Below are 15,949 nucleotides of genomic sequence, written 5' to 3'. Positions count from 1 at the left end.
CTTGGTAGAGTGCTGTGGCATCACATAGCTCACAGCAACCTCCAACTCCTGGGCTTAGGAGATTCTCTTGCTTCAGCCTCCCAAGTAGCTAAGACTACAATGACTTTCTTTGTTGCAGTAAGACTAAGCTATTTTTTTTTGTTGCAGTTTGGCTGGGGCTGGATTTGAACCCGCCACCCTCAGTATGTAGGGCCGGTGCCCTACCCACTGAGCCACAGGTGCCACCCTCATGTATTTTTTCAATGAAGAGACAAAGGAAGGAGATAATTATCTAAGTCAGGTGGCAACTAACCTGACTATAAATTACGCTTCGGGTAAATTAATGCTTTACTCATGAGCTGAAGAGTCTATTCTCTTCTTGCCATTCTCTTTTCATTCCTTTCTTTTCCTCTTTTCTCCCCTACCCACCATGCCTGCACCAGGTTTCTCTTATATCCCTTCTCCTGCGTTTAGGGGGACCATAATCAACTAGAAGAGAATCCTAGCCTCTAGAATCAGAGCATGTTTTTAGAGCTGGATGGAGGATCTGTAATGGGGTCCAGAAGCCCTGGCTCCCATTTGTTTGTGCTCAGACATGCCCATGCATCCTTGGGTTTGTGCCCAACAAGGCTGACTTTTGGCAGACAGGACAAATGAGGAGCCTGTGAAATTTCTCTCACACTGGTCGTCTTTGGCATAAGTTGGGCAGTGTGATTATTATGTGGGGAATTGACTTGGGAGAAGGGGATACTGGGGGAGCAGGCCTCAGGGGTTGGCCCAGATGAAGGCAGTGTGGATTTTGGGGTGTGCTCACTTGACCTAGTTGGAATAAGCATACGATCAGCGTGTAAGGACAGTTGTCAAATAAGTACTTCAGTAAATATGCTTATAATTTACAAAAATAACTCTTTAAGGATGTCCTGTACTTTATGTAATATAACTGTACTTATCTGCACTTCCTCCCCCTAAAATGTACTTGCTTGCAACCTCCCATTGATACCGGATTTTTGATACTGGATTTCCAGGCTTTTGGTCTCGATGATTCAATGAATGAATTGACCGACCACAGGATCAACAGTAGTTAGGTTTTATTCAACAGGTGTTATAGCTCTCACGAAGAGCCAAACCTTGCAGAGCAGGATCAGTAGTAAGATAGGTTTTATACAAGTGTCACAGCTCTTAGAAACCTCCTTGCAGAGCAGAATACACGTGTTACAGCTCTTACAAAGAGCCAAACCTCCTTGCAGAGCAGAATATAAGTGTTACAGTTCTTGCTCTTCTGCTCTCTCTCCCTCCAGGTCTGTGGAGATCTGTGCTTAGGCTCTTTGCTCAGGGGCTTATATGGGGGCAGTTGTCCAATGAGCTTTTGGGTCCTAAAAACAGACCAATCAGGAGCAGGTATTGGAAATGGACCAATCAGGGATGCACTGGAGGACTTGTCAGTGTCCAGTTCTTTTTGGCTACTGGAGCCTCCGGTGGGGGGTGGGGGGAAGGAAAGGTCCCCCCCTCCCCCTTGCTCCAGCCTGCTGGTTCCTCCGCTGGCGGCTGAGGCGGCAGGTCCCGCAGCCCTGCTCAGCTGAGCTGGCTGGGCGCCACCTGTCCGGTATCACCATGATGTTGATGCCTCCCTTAGCTTTCCTTTCTTATTTTGAGCTTACAGTTGTGTGGTCTAAACACAACTGAGCACCATTTACTGGTTAGATTTGTAATTCTACCCAATGTAGTTAAAATAATTTTAGAAAGCTAATTACTTTGAAATTTTGAAACAGGTTATTGGTTTATGTTATGTTTGTTTTGTAATTATTTATATAGTTAACAGTAGTGTGAACTCCCGTGGCTATTTGAGTAGGCTTAGTATACAACACGATAAGGTTGTAGCAAGCTTTTTTAAGCATATGTTTATCCAAAGGGTCTTACTCATTAAAACCATAGAAAACCATCAACTATAATATGAATTTTAACTTTTCATGTTGTAGGACTATAATTATTCAGATTTGAATTGCACTAAAGAAACAAGATACATTAATAGTTGGAAAAACTCAAACTCGTGGTTTATTTACTAAGACATATTTATTAGGAAAGACCTTCAGATTCTTAAGAAAGACCTTCACTACAATGGTTAATTCTTTTTTAGAATCTCTTTTTATAGTATTCTAAACTTTATCAAGCTATAATATTTCATGGGATTTTTGTAGATCTATAATCATCGTGTTTCTGTGGAGAGAATCTTGAAAGTAGGTAAAAATTCTGGGTAAGAGAGTACAAGAACCAAAAGTGACGTAATTTAAACTAACATTCTGCCAGACTGTGCCAGGCCTAAAGCAGGATGCTGAGAGGTCAGTCTTTCTTCTCAGGGGAGCTGTGGTATCTAGAAGAAGAAGACTCCCACAGATGATCAGTTCTTTCAGCTCCCTCCCTCCTCCTCCTCCTCCTCCTCCTCCTCTTGCTCTGGCTGAATGAAGCCTGTCTTAGATGGCTAGCCGAGGGGCAAGGGACAATCCCAGCTCTGTATACCTCGTAGGCAGTAGGAGGAGGAGAGGTTCTCTTGGGGAAGGCTCTGTCTGATTTCCTCTTATCCTGGGCTTTCCTACCAGGGTCCTGGGCTGAGTTTAAGTCAATATGTATGTATGAGAATGCTGGTCCTTAACAAGATATAAAGCCAGCCTTTCAGTCTAAGAGTTCTGGTGGATGTTGAGGGACACTGGCTGTTTACATGTGGAACTGAGTTCCCTTGGATTTTGAAGCCAGGCTTCTGATCTGAGAGTTCCCAGGGTTGTTAGTGTGGAGTCATCTCAGGTCCTCCCAGCACTCAGCGTCAGGGGACTAGCTCTTCCAGCAGGCAGGGTTGCTTATTCCCAGCTCCCCTAACCCCCTAGGGAGCTCTTTGATACTTTATTAAAGTAGCAGTCTATTTGTGTTCCTTTCCTTTGCTTTTTGGGTCTAAGGGTGAGTTTATAGTCTTTCCCAGGTGTGCTGGGACATATTCTTCTTTAGACTGATCTTAAATACCTTGTCATTGCTGGATTAAGGCTGTTGTTTTGGCAATCTGGTTTTATTACAGAAGTAACAAAAAGACTACTTTGAGACAAATCATAGTGCCCTGGATTTAAACTTTTATGTTATAGGGCAGGCCATGGAGGATTTGGAGAAATCTGAAAAATTTATGCCACTTGATGGAAACATATTCTATTTATTTATTTATTTATTTATACAGAGTTTCACTGTGTTGCCTTTGGTAGAGTGCTGTGGCGTCACAGCTCACAGCAACCTAATCTCTTGGGCTTAAGTGATTGTCTTGCCTTAGCCTCCCAAGTAGCTGGGAATACAGGTGCCCACCACAATGCCTGGCTATTTTTGTTGTTGTTGTCGCATTTGTCGTTGTTGTTTAGCAGGCCTGGGCTGGGTTAGAACCCGCCAGCCTTGGGTATGTGTCTGGTGCTGTAACCACTGTGCTATGGGCACTGAGCCTAGAAGCATATTCTTAATTTCATTTTTTAATTTTCCTTCCAAATGACAGATTTCTTCTCTTGTGATCCTGAGAAAATTATTGTTGAGACCATCCCAAGGCTTCCTGATAAAGAAGAAATAGATCTTTTCCCTTTCGAGTCAGTTCTAGGGAAGGTGGTTTAACTGTGCCTTCCCCCGTTCTTCAATAATGTCCACACATTTCTTTCTGCTGTCTAACCTAAATTAGTTGTATGCCTTTTAAAAGCATTTATAGAGAAAATTCTATTCCTAATTCTTTACTTCGAGCAATATAATTCTGAGGAGCCTGCTCTTTGTACTGAAAGCATAGCATAAATGGCTGCCATTTGTTGGATACTTATGATTTTCCTGTCTTTAATATCTTCTGTCCAATCTACATGAGATCCCTTAACCTAGTACAGAGATTCCTTAGGCTGCAGGTGACCCCAGCCCCATTCTAAGCGCTGTAAGTCAGAAGGGGAATGAACTAACTGGGAAGCCTGGGGGTAGATCTTGCTGTTCTCCCAGGAACACAGCCCTTAGCACGTGTCACTCTGTTTATCTCTGCTTTGCCTCATTTCTAGGCAGGCCCTGCCATTTGTTGGCTCCAGCAGCTCTAGGTTTCCATCTGCACAGATCCAAGTTCAGAAAAGAGAGATTATAGAATTTCTGTGTTAGGTGGGGAAGTCCTGATGCTGTCGCCAGGTCCCCAGGTTCAGCCCATTCTTTGAGGCAGGGGTGTGGTCACTCTGAGCATGAGTGGAAGAGGGTGGTTACCCAAGAACTGCGTGATACTGGGTAGGCACCACATGGGACAGTACAGCCCTGTGGGTAAGCTGTATCTTCCCTTTTTCACTGACTAGGAAATCGAAGCCTCTCACTTTTCATTTTCTCTCTGTGCCTGCTCATAGTTAACCTACGTATAAATTGTAGCAGCAAGGATGTTTTCCATCTGAGACTCAAAAAGAAATTGCACCTTGGTCTGCATCAGCAGAAGGCCCTCACAGCTCTTCCACAACGCAGACTTTGGTCTTCCAACAGTGCTGCTAAGGAGCCGGCATTGGTGCCGTTTGCTTCAGATCCTCCTTACGTAGGTTTCATTTTCCTCTCTGGTTTCTGGTGGTGTTTTCCTTGCCTGACTTGCCCCAGTTTCTTCCCTTCTTAGCTCCCTTGTGAGGATTTGTAAAACTGAATTGAATTTTTGAATTGTCATCCTGTCTGTGCTCTAGTTCTCTTTTCTGGCTTTATCACATGATACCAGAGGTATCATTGTTGAGATCGTCTTAAAATGCCAGCTAGCTTTCTGGCAGCAAGCTCTTCCGCTGAAGGAAGGGAACTCAATCCCTCTCTGTGCACCGTCTTCTATGGTGGAGGGGGGATTACTCCTGCCATGGGGCAGCAGTAGCACTCTGTTTCCCCCCTCAGAGCTTGCCTTATACCGTTTCCACTTAGTATTGAGAAAAATGACACTATTACCTACCAAGATGAACATTTCTATGTCCCCTATGTTGTGACAAAAGTATTTCTTTCTCTCTCTCTTTTTTTAATTGAGACAGAGTCTTACTTTGTTACCCTGGGTAGAGTGCTGTGGCGTCATAGCTCACAGCAGCTTCAAACTCTTGGGCTCAAGTGATTCTCTTGCCTCGGCCTCTCCCTAGTAGCTGGGATTACAGGTGCCCACCACAATGCCTGACTATTTTTTTGTTTGTTTGTTTAGCAGGCCCAGGCCAGGTTCGAACCCACCAGCTACAGGTGCTCAGCTGACAAAAGTATTTTGTAAACGGGAGAGGAGATTTTGTTTCAGAATGTAGATTTTTTTTCCTACAGAGATGTAGGACGTCCTGTTTAACTAACACTGGGTCCACATTGACTGGATTGTGGGAGATACATGTCCGTATTTTGATGAAAGAAGGAAGGTAGAAACTTGGAAGAGAAATAGTCTTTTACTCAGCTATCCAGTTCAGACAGTGTAGTTTGTACTTTTGTACCTGTGTAGGCAACAGCCAACACTGATTAACTTTGATGCTAGGAGAAACAGATGGGCAGGAAGAAAATAAGTTTTCATAAGTCTTCTGGTATATGAACGTGGGGTATCTTTCCATTTATTAGGGTGTGTTAATTTCTCTTAACAGTATTATGTTGTTTTCAGTGTGTATGTTACACTCCTTTCATTAAAGTTGTTAAGTATTTTATTGATGCTGCTAATTGTTTTCTTAATTTTATTTTTGGTTTGTTCATTGCCAGAGTGTAGAAAGTACAGTTGCTTTTTGTATTTGGCTTTATGTCCTGCAGCTTCACTGAACTCATTTATTGGTTTTAATTTTTTTAGTGCATTTTTTAGAATTTGCTTTTGACAAGATCATGCCATCTTTGGAGATAAGTTATAGTTCTTCTTATCCAATCTGGGTGCTCTTTCTTTCTTTGTGGTCCGATTGCCCTGCCTAGACCCTCTACTGCAGTGCTGACTGTAAGGAGTGCGTGTGGACGTCTTGTTTTGTTCTTGATCTTAGGGAGAAATCATCTAGTCTTCTGCCATTAGGTGTGTTGTTATTGATGGCATGTAGGGACTTTCTTTCTAATCTCTGCTTGTAGTATTTTTAGCACAAGAGTTTTGTATATTATCAAATGCTTATGCTGTGTTGAGAGAACACATTTTTGTCTTACGTTAATACGGTACACTAAATTTATCACTGTTGTATATTAAACCATAAACCAACTTTATATTCCTGGGATAAATCACATTTGCCCATAATAATAATTTGTTTTATATGTGGTAAGTTTTGTTTACTACAGGGTGTCCCAGAAGACACAAAATTTTACAAAATAATTACAAAATGAAGCAGGCCGCGGTGGCTCATGCCTGTAATCCTAGCACTCTAGGAGGCCAAGCTGGGTGGTTCGTCTGAGCTCACAAGTTCAAGACTAGGCTGAGCCAGAGTGAGACCTCATCTCTAAAAATAGCTGGGCGTTGTGGGCACCTATAGTCCCAGCTACTTGGGAGGCTGAGACAAGAGAATTACTTTAGCCCAAGAGTTTGAGGTTGCTGTGAGCTGTGAAGCCACGGAACTCTATCAAGGGCAACAAAGTTAGACTTTAGTCTCAAAAAAAAAAAATTACAAAATATTCTCTACATATTGCCCACCTCGTTGAAAAAATTTTAATGAATACTTTATAAGTAAAGGTACATTTAGCTATAATTTTTCATTTTCCCTATGTCTGGAAGCTTTAGGGGTGACTCTTGGGACACACTGTAGTATTTTGTTGAGGATTTTTGTGTCTATATATTCATAAGAGATACTGATGATTCAGTGTTTAAGAAATTGTCTTAAGTGAATAATATTCTTAAGCAAACATATGTTACAAGAATTCAATTAAATAAGGTAAATAAGCGCAGTGCCCAGCACAAAGTAAGTGTGAATGGCTTGCTTTTGAGGCGGTGGTCATTTGATGTCATGATTCAAAGATTAAGGTGGGTCAAATAGGCCTGGATTTGAATCCTGGCTTCTTTACCTTCTTAGAAGCTGTGTAACTGTGGGCACTTTATATCTGCATGCCTTCAGTTTGTTTCATCTTTAACTGGAGTGATAATAGTACTTCCTTCAGGGTTGTCAAGGGAATTTAATGAGAATTTGCAAAAACAAACATAGGGCCTGGCACATACTTATGTATTAATTCCTGTTACTTTAAAACAGAAAGACTGCAGTGATGTTATGGGGGTGAAAAATTGGGAACAATTGAATGGTCAATAGGTGATTGATTAAATATAGTATATGTGAACAGTGTAATATTAATCATGAGTAGTCTTTAAAATGGATTAGATAATATGATACAGGAACATATTTACTAAAGTTGATTGTGGACAAAACAGGTTTTGTGCATATGAATGTAAAATCGATGTTTATGAATGCATTGTAGTTTAGAGATGCATGTATTGTTAGCAGTTTAATTTGGGGAGCTTATGACTGCTTATAGTAGAACTTCAACTTTTAATTTTAAAAAAGGCATCTATTTTACTAGGAAAAAAGGAATAAACAATTCTATCTAGGAAAATCAAAATGCTCCAAAAATATTTGGGGTTGTAATTGTGTTTTCTTGATTTACCCTCGGATATTTTTATAGCCTTGAAGTCTTATTAAAAGTAATAAAACCTGGGGCAGTGCCTGTGGCTCAGTGAGTAGGGTACTGGCTCCATATATTGAGGGTGGTGGGTGTGAATAGGCCCTGGCCAAACTGCAACAAAAAATACCCGGTTGTTGTGGCAGGCACCTGTAGTCCTAGCTACTCAGGAGGCTGAAGCAAGAGAATCACCTGAGCCCAGGAGCTGGAGGTTGCTGTGAGCTGTGACACCATGGCTCTCTATCCAAGGGCGACAAAGTGAGACTCTGTCTCTTAAAAAAAAAAAAAGTAATAAAAACTTTCAAAAAAGATATATGAAGAAAGGCTTGCATCCATTCACACTTTTGCCTTTCTTTATACGGACTACCAGAATTAAACATTGGAATGTCAATTGGGTATTGGTCCAGGCCCTTTCTAGGTGTTATAAATACAAAGAAGAATATGAAATGATCTCTCTCTTCCAGGGACAGGGAAATAGAACATAACTGCAAACAGCTAATTCCAGGATGAGATGGAGTAAATGGTACATGCATGGTGTGTACATAGAGGCTGGCACTGTCAGCTTGTTTTGGACAGAGCTGGGCAGGATCTCAGAAGAGCTAACAGACTGTTTTCAGGAATGCACAGGGATGTGTTGGGTAGACAGGACGAGACCTCCAGACAACAGAAACAGCCTTTACAGAAGACTTGGAGGTGTGCAGGGGTCAAGAAGGGAGAAATTTGGGGATTATTTATGAAAAGCAGCCAGCCAGCCTTTGGGCTTATTATCCTGTCTCCTCTCGGGAATACTTATTATATTCTAGTTACCAGGTTGCCACATTTCTTACTCCCTTGGAGAAGAATTTCAGTAATAGACAGTGGGTGAATCTGAAAGCCTGTAAGAAATATTAGCTTTCACACTGCTGTAGTGAAGCAGAGAGATAATTGTCTTTGCTTTAAAAAAAAAAAAAAAAAAAGAGGCATTTCCTCCCCCATTGGGCTTCTATTAGTCAAAACCTGTCTCAGAAGAGAGAGGAACAACTTGGTTGTTTAGGTCCTGACAGATGGACAATCAGTGGACACTTCTTAGTTTCTGTGACATTGGTCCTTATAAATGAACGTTCGTATTATCAAAGAGGACAGTATAGCCTAAAGCTTGTAATTTCATGGCCTAGACAGCAGACTTGAAGTCAATCTTTTGATTGGTTCTCTGTTACTCCCACACCCAAACCTGTAGTCAGTGATACAGTACAGTCTTTCTGACCTGTCTATGGGTTGTTGCTTTCTTTCTGTCTTCCTGTGTCCAACCTGATTTAGGTTTGGTTCTGAGGCACATGGGTCTGAGTCAATGGAGGCTGCTAATGGGACTAGTTCTGACCTCCTGGTACCAACCCTGGCCATTCTCCAGCATCTGGACCAGAGTGGGATACTTGTTCAGCTTCCAGAAGTCTGCTGTTTGCTTTTAAATCCATGGATGACCGTGTACTCTGCCTTTTTGTTTTTTCTAAAGATTCTCTCTGCTGTATGTTAAAATCTCTTCTGTATCAATAATTCTTCTTTGTGGCATACTGTTTAGTTGTTTATCTCTTCACTGTGTCTGCTTACCTGGGTTGTCAGGAGTGGAGTGATTGAGAGTTGGATGAAAATTAACATAACGTTGTAGAAATTTTATGAGTCATTTTAAGTGCTTTCTCCCAATTCTGTAAAAGGAAGGATGGAGCCTAGGTGATTTTTTTTTTTTTTTTTTTTTTTAAGGATTAAAAGGGGATGACAGTGGCTAGGAACAGAACACTGCAGTCATCTTACACAAGATTTCTATATGAGACTGTCAGATGAGAGACATGGCCCTCAGATGACAGTCTTTGCAGTGATGGCTGAAGATAGAATTAATTATTTCTTTGGGCTTGGGGAGAACTTTCCCTAATCTAAGACCATTTTTCTGTGTAACATATGCTTGTAGTATTGTGTGAAAATGTTAAAATTGGTGTAATGGCATAAGCTTGCATGGTTAAAAATACACATTTCACACATTTCCCCCTTAATTAAAGCTGGAGAAAAAGAGGTTATGTACTAACAGATGTCTGCTTTGCTGAAAGGCCTAAAGAAAATAGGAATTTAATTGGCTAGCAGAGTTTAGTATGGATTGATTTAGTTGAGAAATGCTGAAATACAGTATGTATGTTAAGACCTGTGACTTTGAGACTTCTCATCCTGGATTGTAACCATGGTCTAGTTACAGACACAGCTTATTTGCCCGGTTAAAGAATAACACATTCTACAGAAGAAAATTTCCCGGTTAACTGAATCTAGGTACTTTTCTGACAGCCCAGCCTTCTTTTAAATTTGATTGTAATTTCTAGGTGCCTATAAACCTAGGAAACACAAGCTCATCTTACTTTTAAATAGTATATTACATTTTCAAATAATAGATAGGCTCATCTCTTAGCCTTTTGGCTAAGATCATGTGTAGTATCAAATAATAGACTCAATTGATTTTTATCCTGCAAATACCTTTTCAGGTGAAGTACCTCTAAATTTGAAAAAGCATGTTCAGCTGTTAATCTGAAAAATAAATATGCGGTTTGTCTTCTGTTCCCCTGAATTTCCAATTGAGATAGGAAATATAAATTGCCTTGTTTACTAATAAATAGATCACTTGAAAAATAACTGAATCTTATGCTGATAATGCAGGGTTATTGTTGAGACCCCTCCTGTTGTGCTGTTAAATTGTGTGGATGTGGCTTGACTCCTGTACTATCACAGTGTTCTAAGCAGTTTGGGCTTAGGGGTTTTTCTGTACGTGTGTTTGCGTTTCGGTTTCCATTTAGCTCTCAGGCTTGCAGCTGCCACTTTTTATTCACATCATTTTACTTAATCCCTGCATCTCCCTTCTCACTGTCCTAATCCGTTTAGGAAATCAGATAAGTCAGCTTGTTAGATTTGTTTCCAATTGGTAAGTAACAGCACAGAGTAGGACTCTTAGGGTTCAGTAAAAATTCCACATTGGCTACCCTGGGCCCCTTTGTCCTTCCCTTCCTTGGGAGACATTTCCATACAGATATTGGTGAAAGGGGTGCTTTCTCAGTGCAGCTTCTTACGTGCTCTGTTGTGTGACATCTCCAGTCAGTGTGGACAAGTATTAGTTAACTTTTAAAAATACGTGCTCTGAGAGGACAGAAACAGAACCACTTCCATTTTCTTGCATTTTCTTCGTGCCATCCCTGTGCTTGTCTCCCCTGTAGCTTTTGTGTGGCATCTAGCAAAGCAGAGGTCACAGTTGTAGTTTCTCTGACCTCTAGGTTATTTGCCTGTAACAGGAAAATGTAAAAAGAACAAAAACTTGTTTTTTGCTTTAAGCAATTTAATCTTTTTTTATAGACATGGAAATAGGAGGAGAATAAATAAAGAAAAAGTAAACTATGAAGAGAAAGTATTAATATTTACTTACTCTGTCTACTGCTTACATCCTACTTACTACTTACTGTCTCGACTTACTAGATCTACTGCTCTTCACTCCTCTGTGTAAAACCAGGTCTTCAACTGGTACCCTTTTCATTTTGCCTGAAAATTTTCCTGTAACATTTCTTGAGTTATAGACCCTGATGGTGACAAAATTATCTTTTTGTTTGTTTAAATAAGTAAGGTATTTTTATTGGATATAGAATTCTAGGTTAATGCTTTCATCTTTCTTAAGATGTGTGGCTCAGGACCTGTAGCACAGTGGTTACGGCACCAGTGACACACACTGAGGCTGGGGGATTTGAACTCTGCCTGGGCCAGCTAAACAACAATGACAACTGCAATAACAAAAATAGCCAGGTATTGTGGTGGGCGCCTGTAGTCCCAGCTACTTAGGAGGCTGAGGCAAGAGAATAGCTTAAGCCCAAGAATTTGAGGTTGCTGTGAGCTGTGATGTCACAGCCCTCTACTGAGAGCTACATAGTGAGACTCTGTCTCAAAAAAAAAAAAAAAAAATCATTCCAGGCTCAGGGCCTATGGCTCAAGTGGCTAAGGTGCCAGCCCCATACTATTGAGCTGGTGGGTTTGAATCCAGCCCAGGCCTGCCAAACAACAATGACGGCTGCAACCAAAAAGTATCCAGGCTTTGTGGCGGGCGTAGTGGTGTAACTCCCAAGTAGACCCAGCTACTTGGGAGGCAGAGGCAGGAGAATTGCTTGAGCCCAGGAGTTGGAGGTTGCTGGGAGCTGTGATGCCCAGGGCAACAGCTTGAGGCTCTGTCTCAAAAAAAAAAAAAAAGTCATTCCACTATCTTCTGGCTTAGAGAGTGTCTGATGAAGTCTGCTGTCATTTCTGTGTTTGTTCCTCTCTTCCTCTGGAACCTTTTCCTGATTTTATGTAGTTTGGTCATGATATGCCTTAGTGTGTTTTTCTTTCTGGATGTGTCTTACTTGGGAATTGCAGAGCTGTTTGAATCTGTAGGTTCCATCAGATTTGGAAATGTTTGGCCATCATTTTGTACATTTTCTTTTTTTGTCCATCCCATCCTCCCCCTTCAGCCTGCTGGCAATGCAATTTATGTGCGTTTGACTGCTTGATATTATCCCTTAAGTCTCTGAGACTATTTCTTTTACTTATTTTTTTGGCCTATTTTGTTTCTGTACTTATTTTGTGATCAGTTTCTATTCCTTTAAAGTTCTCTGATTATGTTTTTCCTACAGAATTGAACCTGCTTTTAATCCCATTCAATAATATTTTAATTTTGGATACTGTTTTCTGAAAATCTAGAAATTCCATTTGATCCTTTAAAATTTTTTCCTGTTCTTAATGAATGTAGATATTTTCCTTTGATATTGAACATAATTATAATAGCAGTTTTAATGTTCTTATCTCTGGTGTTTCTTAGTTGTTTACTATTTTCTGATTTCTCTCCTTCCTGATTGTGAACCACATTTTCTTGCTTCTTGTCATGTTAAGGAATTTGTTATTAGACCTTGCGTATTGTGAATGTCTGAATTTTGTTACATTCTTTTAAAGAGTGTTATGCTTTGTTTCTCAGAGCCAGGTAAATTACTTTTGCAGATCTCTCTAATCTCCTTCAGGCCTGTTTTTAAGCTCTTATGGGGCAGGTTTAGTGTAACCTTCACTCTGGAAACAGTTCAACACTGATACTAAGATGTGACCTTTCTGAAGTCTCCCATTAAATGTCTTGGATGTGTCATGGCTAACATTGTGTTTTGGCTGGTTTGAGCTTGAATGTCTTTCTACTTGTGTAAACTTTGAGAATTGTTCAGTTTATTCCTTCTTGGTCATTTTTGCCCCACTTTGTGGAACTTTACCCACACGTACAAGGTCTAGAACTTAGGACATTTCTGGGGCTCTCTTTCTGGGTAGCTTCCTTTTTTGCTAGTCTGCTCTGTTATTTCTAGCACTCTTAACCTCCCTAACTCTATTCTTTATTATCTCGACTGAGCAAGGCCACCAGCTTTAGTTTAGATTCCCTTTCCTTATGTTTGGCAGCTTAGGAATTTCTCCAGGCGGAGGGTTGGGGTGATTGTGTGGTTCACCTTGTTCTTTCTCATCTTTCAGGGATCAAAATTCTGCACTGCCTCTGTCTAATGTCTGCAGGTAGTTATTTTACATGTTTTCTCAGGTTTTACTGCAAGAGGTTAAGTATGGTCCTCGCTATGTTACCATTGCTTGCAAGCAAAAATCCCAGGAATTTCATTGAAATTGTTTCATTGAAAATAATTCTGAGCATCTGAATACAGTTCCGAATGGCATGCCTGCCTGTATTGGAAGACTGATGTAAATAATTTACATGGATTTTTGAGTGAAGCATAACAGTAACCTCAGGTCCCTCATTCATCATTCTACCTTTCCCTCAGCCTGAAACTGTTCCTGCCTTAAGCAGAATAATGATGGTAGTTTTTCAAATGATAATGAAATAATGAGAGCAATTGGGTGCTCTTGGAGCTTCCCAGAGGACAGCTGGGCTGACCCAGTCCTTATCACTGCTACTGCTGGCATTGCTCAGTGGGGGACCTCTCCTTTGGGTTGTTCTTGTTCTTTGCATTAGACTTAAATTTTACTCCAAAAAAGACCCTTATCAATCTGCTCTGAATTAGCATAGTAAATCTATGCTCACAGTACACTGCACATCTGAATCAGTAAAAACTTGAGGTATGGATTGAAAGAAGCATTTTAGAACACACGGCATAATAATGCAATCTGGGGGATTTAATGGCATGTTGTAAGGATGTCGCCCCCACTTCAAATAAACTAAGCCATGTTATTTGGAGGGGCATCGTTAGTGAGTTTTAAGGAGCATTGGGGAACATTGGAGTCCTAAGTAGTATAAAACTTGGTTAATAGTTTAGCCAAAAATCAGCTAACTCAAGGAAAACAGGGTGCTATTTGTATCTCTTCTGCGGTTTATAATTATTTACTTCAGACTTAATTGGTAAAGATCTTATGCCATTTTTTAAAAGTCATGAATATTGCCAGCTATAAATGTTATTTTTTTTAAATTAATACTGTTAAGTTCTTTGTTTAGCCTCCTGAATGACTCACAGTTGCTACATAAGTCCTTGGTACTTGATACATGAGCTCTCATTTTATGTCATTAAAATGTTATTTATAAACATACTGATTTTTAAGAACCCAGAGATGTTTTTTCTTTGTAATTTTAAATGCAACTTTAGGAATATTGATTGGATCCACTGCTGTTTAGAAAACTTAAAAGTTAATGTACTTATAAAAAAAAATTCAACTTCACTAAAAGAAAAATGAACCACAGAAGAAGCATTTTTTTTCATTGACCAAATTGGTAGGAGTTTTAAAAATTATATTCATTGTTGGCAAGGGTGTGGCAAGACGGGCACTTCTTTGAAGTTTAAGAAAAATGTACATTTATATAACCTTTCTGAAGATAAGTTTGGCAGTATACATCAGGTACTTTCATGCTCTTTGACTCAGTAATATTGCTTCTACACATTTCTTAGAATTGTTAGAGATTCAAAAAATGCATCTAGAATGGTGTTTGTTGCAATACTATTTATAATGATGAAGTATTAGAAACACCCAAATACCAGTAGTGAGTGTTTTGATTGGGACATTTTCTAATTATGAAGTACTGTACAGTGATTAAAACTATGTTTATTAAAAAATTTCATCACAAAGGAAAAATTGCATATTTAAAGTAAGCAGTATAAATTATATATAGACTCATCTGAAGCATTATTAAAAAATACCAGGCAGGCATGATGGTTTATACTTATAATCCTAGTACTTTGGGAGGCCCAGGTGGGAGGATCACTTCAGGCCAGGAATTTAAGGCCAGTCTGGGCAACATAGCAGGATTCTCTGTGTACAAAAAAATAAAAAATGAGCTGGGCATGGTGGCATGAGGATAACTTGAGCCCAGGAGTTCAAGGCTGTACTTTAGCGTGGGTGACAGAGTGAGATCCTGCCTCTTAATAAAAAAAAGTTTATGGAAGAATGGTCAGAAATACTCCAAAATATTAAAGGTGATGATTTATGAGAGTTTTTTTATTTCTTTATCTTTTCTCTGTTTTCCAAAATTGGAGTGGGAAGGCATTCTGGATATGGGAAAGCAAGCGTGATCTGGATTTACTGAGGCTTTCCAGGCCTTTGATAAGTATCTGAGATTCTAAAAGAGCAGGCAAACCTTTCATCTCTGAGACTAGTTGTTCAGATTAAAAAGTACTTACAGGAAAACAATTTCTATACTTATTGTTTAGATAAAAATTTTGAAGATGAAGATTCTGTGGATGGTAATAGACCTTCCTCTGCTAGTTCTACATCATCCAAGGCTCCACCCAGCTCACGGAGAAATGTTGGAATGGGGACCACCCGCCGGCTTGGGTCATCCTCTCTTGGATCCAAGTCTTCAGGTACGTCCAAGCCCTGGTTGATGTCCTGGGGTCAGCTGTGCCAGCTTTTCAAACTGGTGGTGAAGGCATTTCCCTGCTGTGTCCCTCAGAAGTGATACAGTCCCTGTATGCAGCATGTTTCTGCCTGCTAGTCTTTAACTGAATTAGCACTGCAAAGTCAATGCTAATAAACTGGTGGGATAGAAGTTGGAACTGCAGTGTTGACCTTTGCCACATTCTGTAGGATAGAGAAGCCAACACAGAGGAAAGCATGGCTCAGAGATAAAGAACAAGTGCTCACTGAGGTGGCATTTCTTGATTATCAGGATCCAGCAGGGCCTGAAGCCACCATAGGACTGGGAAAGATCCAGAAGTCAGATTGTATTTTCTGTCTTTAAAATATATTTAGTTCTTGCAAGTAACAGTGTTCCCTGTGAGACCAGTACAGCTGTTGAATTAAATAAATGGTGGGAGATTACCTCCCTGAAGCTTTGAAAATTGTTTTACAAAGGTTTCTCTTCGAAATCCGAAATCCCTTCTTTCCCATTCTTCCAGTC

The 15,949-nt window shown here is 40.2% G+C and overlaps 1 protein-coding gene across 1 annotated transcript in view; it reads left to right on the top strand.

Annotated features, from left to right (window-relative positions):
* CLASP1 (cytoplasmic linker associated protein 1) overlaps positions 1–15,949 on the top strand; it is a 303,536-nt gene that overhangs the window by 152,885 nt on the left and 134,702 nt on the right. The window contains exon 9 of the mRNA XM_023514808.1: positions 15,261–15,413. Coding sequence (XP_023370576.1) covers positions 15,261–15,413 — 153 coding nt within the window. The remainder of the gene's footprint in view (positions 1–15,260; positions 15,414–15,949) is intronic.

The sequence above is a fragment of the Otolemur garnettii genome, unplaced genomic scaffold, assembly GCF_000181295.1.
Source record: "Otolemur garnettii isolate 467f Iridium unplaced genomic scaffold, OtoGar3 scaffold00059, whole genome shotgun sequence".
Classification (NCBI taxonomy): domain Eukaryota; kingdom Metazoa; phylum Chordata; class Mammalia; order Primates; family Galagidae; genus Otolemur; species Otolemur garnettii.
Note: the sequence above shows the minus strand (reverse complement) of the source record. Positions and strands in the feature narration are given on the sequence as shown.